The following is an 11,371-nucleotide window of genomic DNA, read 5'->3' as shown; positions in this document are numbered from 1 at the left end:
TTAAAATAAATATATAACTCCTCGTATATTATACAATATATAATATAAGGCCATTCTCCGCAAACGTATATAATATACAGTTCTACGTATGAATATCGTCGTCGAAACGATATTTTCTCTTTGGTAATGCTGCGGAGCTATACACAGATAATATATAATATATACGTTTAATAATAATAATATTAATATTATATATAACGGTGGCCCTTTATCGAGCGCGCCATTTGTACGGATGATCCTATTTCGGCGGAGTCCGCGGAGAGGTTCAACGGGTGGAAAGGGGGCGTAGGATAGACGCGTGATGATGGGCCGAGCTGGGTAGATGGGTATAGATATAGGTTTCGGGAGGTGGGGGAACTCCACGGCGAACGGAAAGGGGGTAGCGCGCGTCACCGCCGCCGCCGCCGCCGACGCCTGGAGAATCCCTAGAGCTGCACCAGAAAAAGAAGGACAATGTCATCCGGCGGCGGCTGTGGGGGTCGGCGGATAACTCGGCGTGCGACGCGACGCGCGTGCGCGCATCCGTTTCCGACCAATCGGAACCGCCGGGCGTATCGTCGTCGGATGGCGCTCCCCACCCCCCGAGCGCGCCACCGGGACGCCCGTTAAATTTAATTATCGGATCATTATGTAGTCGTACAAGCCCGCGAGTTCGTCTGATATCGCGTATACAGAACCACCGCCGACAGTGTGGATGTCCGTATCCATAGTGGCCGCTCGCGTTTTACCTATACGATACGCGGAAAACCGTAATCACTAAAATACATTATTATACAAACGATATCAATAGCGATAAAATATTTTCCGCTCACCTGCGACGAGTGCGCCGTATATTCCGATCGTTTTCCGTATTATTACTACGCTACGATATTCGTTCAAAGGCCCACGTCGCGGCCGCCTGCTCTACGCGCGATTTCCGACTGCTGCGCTGCAGGTAACGAGTGCGCGGTTTCGACGAGACGGTAGCCGGAACGTCGACTTCCGAATAGTGTGTCCGGTGCGAAAAACGGTGGTCCAATGCCCGCCGTTATCATACAACAATAACTGCAATAACATTATACAGTCACGTCGTATCTTTTACGCATAATATATTATATATAACTAAATTTTTGTTGTCGTTATCGTGCTTAAACCAAACCCCCGTGCCGTGCGGTATGTACTCCACGCAGTAGTTTTTCGACGATATTTTTGAATTTTCAATTTCATAATAAATTGAAATGTTGTTTTTGCGATGTTTTGTTCGTGACATTTTTTTAAAATCCATTTGTTGACGGTCGCAGAGGTCGCGTGCAACGATTACTCAGAACGCTAATTGGAAAATCATATTTTTTCGGACGATTTATCACAGGTAAACAACTCTATACCTTTAAAATATACACGTCGTGTGTAATATACGATATAACATTGTACTACGTCAACGACTATTATAAGTTTAGTAATTTTTTTTTTAACTACATTGGTTAATTATTTCATACACCTAAATCTATATGTATATATATATTATATTATCTACTTTAAAGATGCATGCAAGTGTGTAATGAGCTGGATATATATAGTGTTATTATAAACATGAGTTTTTGTTTAACGGGTAGGTACGTTTTATTTGTGAAAACTAAGTAATATTATAAGTAAAACTGAGAATGTGTGAAAAAAATTATGTAAAAATTGAACTGTTTACTATGCAATTTTACGTGAAAAATTCGATACTTGTACGATATATAATGATAGTATAATGAAAATTACACTGATTATGACGGCACAGAGTTGTTGACTACCTTTGACTACCTATATGAGAATGTGTTGAACAGGAGGTTGAACATTAGTTATAGTAAACAAATACAATATCATCGTTTTAAAATATGAATTTTATATAGTAATATTTTGTTATAAATAAAATTTATCATCAATCAAAACAACATAATATAAGAATAGTAGAAACTTATTCAATATATGTATATAAATTTATATAATAAACAAACTTGTATTTACTATACTATATTTATCAGAAATAATATAAAGTGGAAGCGATTCTGGATGAGGTATCTTTCACATCGAATTTATAATAAAAAAACTTTAGTATAATATATATTTTAATTTATATTATATTACATAATATTATGAGTTACTGTCATAATCGCGAATCCAAACAAAGCGAATGTGAAAATTGCGACGCCAAAATAGCTAAGCATAAAAGTGAATTTTCAAAACAGCTAAAGTATACCTATACTATTTATAAATTTTTATTCTTATTATTTATCTATAGTTATATTATTACTTAAGACTTATAAGTTATAAAGATTATATAGATACCTAATTACAATCAGTTTTATAGCTGGGTTATCCAATATTCCGGACGAGATATAACAATAAATAGGTGAAATAGATACGACCATAATATTGGACAGCAACAGTGTATGTTAAATGAATCTTTAACAGATTTTTGCATAATATTATATAGGTTGGAATCGTTATTAAAAATCGAGATTTTTAATAATTTACTCTGATCGTGTCACCCAACACTTTGGAAACTTATAGAAGGATTTAAACAAGAACTGGCTAACACGAAATGAAAGTAGAGTAATACATAAGAGGACAAAAACCAATTAAAAAAAAAAAAAAAATTATCAATAATAGATTCTGTATTGCGAATTGTATAAACACTATACGAAAAGAAATATTATAAATTATTTGAAAGGCTATGCCTATAATTTATCACTATATAATTATAAATTATACTGATTTACACTGATGTATCACTAAACACGAATAACAATAATAATTTAAAAATTATATACTTGAGCTGTTTTGAACATTCGCTATTACCTATGTCTTTTAGCTATTTTATGCTGAGCTATATTTTGACATTTACGTTTTTAGTTACGCAGTTTTACCGTGATACCCATAATTATAATTTATAAAGAAAATATTTTGTAAGATCGGTAAATAAATGCTTTTAATAAAGTAAGGGAAGTTTATGTATTGTACTTTATACATATAATATATATCATAATATATAGCAACGTGTTATATTCAATTAAAAAATAAATCAACCCTATATGTCACACTTACCGAAAACTGAAAAGTATTTGATTATATAATCGAACAAAGTGCTTATTTAGTGATCCATATAAATATCTACATAGTAATTAATAACTTTCTCATTATTCTGGAAGGTTTCAGCTTTTTTAGAAAAATTATAATATTTATGTTAAAGATTTTTACTGTTATTTATACGTTCTTAATTTAATACACCAAAATAGGATACTTTTTTTGTATTTTAATAAATAAAAATAGAATCTCAAAACAGTAGTTAATTAATTATAACTAACTTATAATTAATATTAGTAAAATAATTTTCATGATTGGGTTCGTAGATAAGTATATTATGCTATATGCTACGTTTCCAGCAATAATTTGAAAAGTTAATTTTAAATTAACAATCGTAATTTTACTCATTACCTATGATTTTTTTCAAATCAAAAATTGTTAGCTTTATATTTTAATGGTTTAAATTTTGAATTTACATTTATATTTTAAACATGTTTAGTAAAATATAAAATACTTCCTAAAATCTATACTATAAGCAGTATAAGCTACAACTAATAACTATAGGTAATCATTAAAAATTAAATCTTTTATTAAAACACTCCGGAACAATATTCAATTTTAGAGTATACAATTTAAAAAGAAATGTTATCGTTTCAATTAAGTAAAAACATGACAATTTATGACAATATTTAATTGTGAACATATAAATTGTTCAAAAATACTGTTTTATAATGACATAAAGTTATTTTAAAAAGAAAATTTTAAAATGTATTCAATATAATGATTTTTAATCATTTAAAATTAGAATAGATCATCTTATAGAATTTTAGACATTATTCTTAATTTCTTTTGATTGTATTAAACATTCAAACATTAATACATAAATTATATCGTTATAAAATATAAACTCTTATTGTATAATTTGGGTTTGTTTATAAGCACTCCTTAGTCCTAATAGGTACATCAGCTAGCAATCACAAAACATTGCACGTGCGAAGGATGTATCAATATTATGCACCAGGCGTCGGTTTTAATGGGGGTTTAAGGGTTTGCATATATTAGACGGATAACAAAATAATTATCTCATATTAGAATATTTCAAAACATTATGTTAGTTGAGTTAATATAATACAAATAATTTAAAAGTGTGTAGTTATTAATTTTAATAACCTTAAAAATTAAATCATTATTTTTTGTAGCATACTGTAAAATGATTGTGTCGTATATATATATAATATACACTATGGAGTCTTTAACCTAAAAAATATGTTTTACTTGTGACCAAGTCTTATCACATAGATAAATAAATTAAATAACCTGATTTTATTGTTTAATAATATGCAGCAGTTTATTTTTCAAAATACTCTATGTAATGCTTAAGTATTATTATTATTATTAAATTTGAAACTAAATAATTGTACCTATTGTGTTATTTATTATATTTCTTATCATATTTATTATTTTTATAAGCAAAATGCAAATATTTTAGTTTTGGACAAATTCCTATAAACATTCTACATAAGAAAAATATTGTTGGGTTTCCCTAATGGATGTCCCTAAGTTGTTGCGGTCAAAACAGGTTATATTCTGTCGGCGGCGACGAAAGGTCGGAAATAGGGTTAAAAAATATTTAGCGCTACTTTAACTGCAATCACACGTTTATTATTTATAGTTGAATAATATATATATATATATGGTTATTTACCCAGCAATTCTAAAAAAAAAAAAACTGTGCACTAAAACATACCACACAGGAAAATAAGTTATGGTGTGGAAAGTTATACGAAAAACTCGAGCCAATAAATTATAACGGTATGTAAGGACAAAACAACCCTCTAAACATATGCATATACTGACCCTTTTTATCAATGTAAAAACCACGTACGTGTTTTGATTCTTTAGTTGTATCATAAATAGTATAAAACAGTTATAATTACAAATAAGGCAGTTAGTGAAAAAAGGGGAGTATAGCGAATGACATTATTATTTATGGTTTACCATGTTTATTACTACAGTCGTCATAAATACTAATTAAAAACCATTTAAGATTCTTTATCAATATTTAAAAAGCTATTATCTTACTCATTTTTTATAAAAAAAATATTCATACTTTTATTATGTTTTTAACGCTTTAAGTTCCACATAGAATGACAATTATTTGTTTAGTTTTCTCACTTGCATTTAAAATTTAAATAATCATTATCATTTTGTTATTTTTCATTTTATAATTTTTTATATATATTTTATGTCTTGTTTACTTTATACTTATTGACATTTCTGAATGCAAATTGTTTTATAGTATTTATTTTACAGTTTCATTTTTTCGTTCACTTTTATATTTTCAACACCCTAACCTGTAAATAAACAACATAATTAGGTATAGCATAGGTACTTAAAAAATATATATACATCAACAAATTGGTTAAATAAGTTATAAAAATGTGAACTATAAACTATGAGAATGATGTATAGATAAACATATAATTATTCTCCTGCTCTTATAAAAATATAGAATGTACATATTTTTTTTTCTAACTTTAAGTTTTGAAAATTAAATTCTTTGACTATGACTATGATCGTTAAATGATCGAACAGATAGCATAAAAAGTTCTTACATTTTACAGCTTATCTTTTAAATATAAATTTCCCTTCATATGATTACAAGTCTATTAATCGATTGTTTAATCTGAGCAGCCATCATGTTACCTTCAAATTATTAATATAACTTTCTTAAAAAAACTTATATCTAGCGATGTTGATTCACTTACCCTGTTGTTAACATGTAAACATCAACTTTAGAGTGCCTTTCTGTCAACATAGTCATTATTCTCCCTTTTTTATACCTCTCTCAATAATAACTATTTATATAAATTATTATAATTCTTCTCTACTCCGTCTCCTACGTTTGGCCAATGTGGATACTATAACTTTGACTACAGAGCACTTTGTAACCATATTATAGACTTTTAAGTTGTAACTTAAGGTTTTCACAACTCGTTTTATATTTAAATAAATAAACAAATTATAATTTTTTTTTGACTTCGATTCAATTTTAATTCACTTTTAAACAACATTTAACTACCTATATTTCATTTGGTTGGTAATTATTAATTTATTTTCAATAGCTAAATACTCTCCTTCTTTTTTAAGCTTAAAACCTATAAAAACTATATTTTACTATTAAAATTGTTATTTTAAACTAGTTGTGTATCTCTTATTTTTTTTTTTTTTTTTTATAAATATAATCCTATATTACTTTTAACACTTCCGTTTAATCACTTTATTTAAAAAGAAACTGAGTTACCTAATTAATAACTCTTTTAGTTAAAATAAATAATATAGAATTATTATAAAGTTTAAATTAAATCTACGCTATGGTGATATAATATACTTAATTCTGACAATTTTTTCTTTGTTTCAGTTATACTCAATGATGTACGAAAGCGCATGTTCGTACCAAAGTGCATTAGACCTGAAAAGGGTGGCGATGTCATCACCACCTAGTATAAAAACAGAAAATGACTGTCTTCCAACTACCACTCCACAATGGCCATCAGTAGGAGTGGCTAGTTGTGCTTATAGGTAAACACCGCATTTTTATTTGCTTAATTTGATTAATTAGAACAGTTCTTTGAGAGCACTAATGCATTTATAATACACTATATTATGTACACGCGCGTGTATACTAAATAGACTTATTCTATGAATAAAATATATAGTAATAATTTATAATAATTCATTATTGATTCTTATTTTATTTTTTATAAGGTTTGCATGTAATTCCACGTTTGAGCAACTTAAACAGTCAGTAGAAAAGGCAAAAGCTGCATTACAGGATCGTGGAAGTTACTTATCATCATGTGACTTAGGTACGTCACCTTTTTGTCCAGCAACACCATCATCCAGGACCCCAGTGTCTACTCATCTAACTACCAATTCACTCGATTTATTTCAGGATGAACAAAATAATACTGACAAACGAAACAATTGTAAGTTTAACAAAAATACTTAAAAGTTTAAAAATAATAGTAATAATATACCACCTAATATATTCTATAACGTTATGTATTAGAAGTACAATAAAAATTAATTTTTAAATCAAACTAATACAATTCGACGAATAGTAAAATAATAACAATAATTATTTAAAGTTAATGGCCATTTGTTTTTAAAAAATCGTATTTTAATTTTTCTGTCTATAAAGTTACTCAATAATAATATAAATATAAACGTTGAAAATTGTTGAAAATCTCCAAACAGTATACCATATCATAATGTATTGTCGTTTTAATAGAAAATAAAGTTAAAAAGGAAGAAAACAGTTTCCATGGAAACAACTTTCGGTCGTCATCCTTCAGTGGTTTTGTGCTTTTGGTCCTCTGAGAAAAAATGGCGCATTTTGGAACAATTGCACTGAGCTCAAACACAATACATTATATACATATATTTTCTCACCGGGCATTCAGAAACGAATAGGAATGAGATAGTAAAGGGGTTCCCGGGTGTGGTAAGGGAGTGAATGAAAATTGAGTACATCCGTTGTGGCTTTTTAGAAAAAAAAAGTGAAAACGAATAAAATGAAAAAAAGAAAATGCTTTTTAATGATATGCTAGGGACATCGGTTTTTATTATTGCAGTCCACTTCCGACGACCATATCAGACCAGGCACATAATCCTTTTATGATTATCATTTCCTTCCTTGTAAATTCATGGTATAATGTAGTATCTATCTTTTATATATCTCATATAATTTTAGATTTTAATAAATCTTAAATATAGGTAATTTCCTAAAATATTTAAGCATTTATTACACTTATAGAGATGATTTGTTTAAATTTAATAAATGCTTTGATTTTCATTTGGTTAGTATTTTATTTGTTTATTGATTCAGTAAAATTATAATAAATACTACATAATACATTTTTAATTAACGAATCATTACAAATCATATCACACGTTGAAGTATGTTGTTTGTTGTTTAAATACAAATCATTTTGTAAGCAACAATATATAAAACATCGTAAAACAATTTTATAATATATATAGGTATCAAACTATAATATTATATAAATTGTTTGTGTATAAACAACTTTTTTTTTTCAATAAATATGAATGAAACTTTAATTTTTTTTATAAAATTTGAATAAATTGTATTAAAATAAATTTATAATAAATTTTTAATAGGTTTTTATATGCATGATAAAGTCGTTCGATAATATATATAATTATAAAAATAAGTTACGCATTGTACAAAATAAAAGAATTACTTAATTTAAGTATTATTTGGGTCATATAAGTATGAAATTTTATTTAATAAATATTTAATTGAATAAAAATAATACCTTGAAGCAAATTTTATTTCTTCTTATAAATGCAAGAAACGACGAGAATGGAATCCTTTTTCTTTCAAATGTTTTCCTTTTCCCTCTTTTATTTTTGTAAACGCTTTTGTTGTTTATTTTTTCAACACCTTTTTGATAATTATTTTGCTGACATAAACGGAAAATAATGGATACCCTACATAAAAAGAGGAAAAATTATCATTATAAACAAATATAGAAAAATAACATAGACATGATAAAAAGAAGACCTCCGGAACATTAATACCGATTCCAGGCGACGATCCGCAACGATAGTATCCTTTTCCGGTGTTCCGGTTAGCTTTCCTGGTGCATTTTATTTGACACAAAAAAAATGTTATTTAACAAAATAAAATTAAAATATCTATTTAAAAACATTTTACAGACGCTCATGTTTTATTACAAAATGTTATACTTTTGAATAATTAATGAAAAATATGTTTTCTTTCTAAAATTATTAACTAATGAACTGATAACATACTGTTTCATTATAGTTAATATTCATATTTGATTTATTAGTTATTTATGTTTTATTTGATTCGGACCTCGTCGTATTATTTTCCCTCGACATTTATGTTATTAATGTTTTCAACAACGTGCTGCAGTTTATTCATTTTAATTTAATATTCAATGATGAATAATTATTTGTTAATCACAGAAACAAACATATTTTGAAATTAATAATTAAATTTTTAGGCATATTACAAATAAAAATGTATTGTTTAGATTATAGACATTTAGCAGCTGTTTAATTTATATTTTATATAATAAACTGCCATATTAGTACGCTATGTATATCATTTAACAATTTTCATGAAAAAATAATAAATACTTATACATTGAAATATCAACATCAATTTTAATTTTCTTGTAGGTACATATAACCCACTTATAATATTAAAATTTAAATATATTATATTATTATAAAATTTGTTACGAAAACAAATATAAATCACCGTATAGAGGACTATATTTTTGCTAAGCTAGTAATATTTTTATGGTAGAAGAAAATCGTTTTTCTACCATAATTAAAAATACTTTTATGTACAAAGCACATTGAAAAAAAAAGATTTAAGAACAATGCACAGATCACGAAATTAATCAGAATATAATATTCCACTTATAAAAAACCATGTAATGTAAATAATTAATAAAAAATTATGTATTTACCATAATTTAGTAACATAACTAAATTCAAGGCCGAGTCTCAGAAATTCTTTAATAATTTCTAGAGATACCTTTGACTAAACAAAAATATTTGATCAAAATTTTATAAAATTAATATGACTACATTTCCTGATATCTAAATATGTGCACAAAATAATCACTTGTGACGAATTTCATCCATACATTACATGGAAATCACATACAATATTGTCAATATCTACATGTATTTTTTATTTTTGTACTACGAAAATAATAGATCACCTACTCTACTCACCTACCTATATATATTTCTACATCTACACATTTAATAAATAATTAAAATGTATTTTTATATTTTTTTAGACATTGATTCATCAAATAGCAGATACGATAAAAGCTCTGGATTGATGCATTTATCATCGTCTACTTCAAATGGTAAAATATACGTTTATTTTAAATTAATTTAAAAAAAAAAAAAGGATAATTATTTTATAAACGAAAATAGCCTATACTCAGATTCTATACAGTAATTTAAATACATAGCAAAACTATTTTATAACTTTAACAGAATACAACCTGTATTTCACTATTATTTACTATCATAATTTCGTTTACACTTTATACATTTAAATAAGTAATATTTATAAGAAATAAAATAAACATATAGGTTAAAGTAAGGTTATGTTACCAAACCAAAGATTGCAAATACTTATTTATTATACATAATATAATATTATTAATTTTATTATATATTATAGCTGGAGTATCTTGTCTAAGTGATTATTTATACAGTACATTTTCATATATAACACTGTAATTGCTTATCATATATGTATATAATGTTTATTATAGATCTATTTCGTTGATACGTTATATTAATTTAATTTTAATTAGTACCATAATTAGTATACAATCTGCGGTGTTGTACCAATCAAGTATCTAGTATTTAGTATGTTGATGCAGTGCACTTTGTGGTGTGTTGCATTGAATTGCACTGGAACCCAGAAATCGTATTTTACATCGAAAATTCCAAAGTCTAGAATGTGTTATTCTATTAATATATTTGTTAGGATGCTTATTATAATTTTATTCATATAATAAATATATAATAAAATAATATGTTTTATCTATACGTATTAGCATAGGTGTAACTTGAACTCTTTTCACGTGGGGGAAAAATAATTTTTGTAGCAAATGAACATAATATTAGGTAGGTACTAGTGTGCTATGCACCTCAGAACAGCCTGCAATTAACTATAATATTATATTTAAGTTATTGGGAGCAATGCCTCCACCAATTTTTGGTCGTGGGGGCTACAGTTGCCCCCATTTTCCCCCACCAAGTTACGTCTATGCGAATTTGTACGAAATAAACATGTTATTGTCAAATAATATTATGGAGGTATTTCGAAAAAATTATATTTAAAAAATAATAATCTGTGGGCGGAGATAAAAAATATAACCCCACACATACCTACACACCTAATATGTATGATATTGAATTATTTATTATAAACTATAAATGTAGTTGTGATGTTGGGTGAAAAGGGGAGTCGCGTAACACCCCCCTCTTTCCTCTATTGACGATAGTGTGTTTATCTCCGACGAAGGTTCACTTTTACAATTTTACGAGAAGGGGGAAAACTGTCAACCCATCGGTATGAGGGTCACATGCTGTTACCATGGAAACTGTCGTCAGTCAAATGGCCGCCATCCCATACCGCCTCACCAATCATTTCTATTCGGGGTTTTCTTCTTAACATCTAATAGATTTTTTTTCTGTTTGGCATTGAATTAGGGTACAAAGCTGAAAAATA

At 27.4% G+C, this 11,371-nt stretch overlaps 1 protein-coding gene across 2 annotated transcripts in view; it reads left to right on the top strand.

Annotated features, from left to right (window-relative positions):
- The first annotated feature begins 627 nt into the window (after nt 1-627).
- The window catches only part of LOC114120073 (DNA-binding protein D-ETS-3-like), a 53,337-nt gene continuing 42,593 nt past the window's right edge, over nt 628-11,371 (top strand). Inside the window, exons 1-4 of one of the 2 annotated variants that reach the window (XM_027981876.2) lie at nt 628-1,348; nt 6,470-6,630; nt 6,817-7,037; nt 9,918-9,989. In XM_027981876.2, the coding sequence (XP_027837677.1) occupies nt 6,479-6,630; nt 6,817-7,037; nt 9,918-9,989 (445 nt within the window). In that variant the 5' untranslated portion in view covers nt 628-1,348; nt 6,470-6,478. The remainder of the gene's footprint in view (nt 1,349-6,469; nt 6,631-6,816; nt 7,038-9,917; nt 9,990-11,371) is intronic. The other variant, XM_050210882.1, reaches the window with a different exon arrangement.

This window comes from Aphis gossypii, chromosome 1 (genome assembly GCF_020184175.1).
Source record: "Aphis gossypii isolate Hap1 chromosome 1, ASM2018417v2, whole genome shotgun sequence".
NCBI lineage: Eukaryota > Metazoa > Arthropoda > Insecta > Hemiptera > Aphididae > Aphis > Aphis gossypii.
Note: the sequence above shows the minus strand (reverse complement) of the source record. Positions and strands in the feature narration are given on the sequence as shown.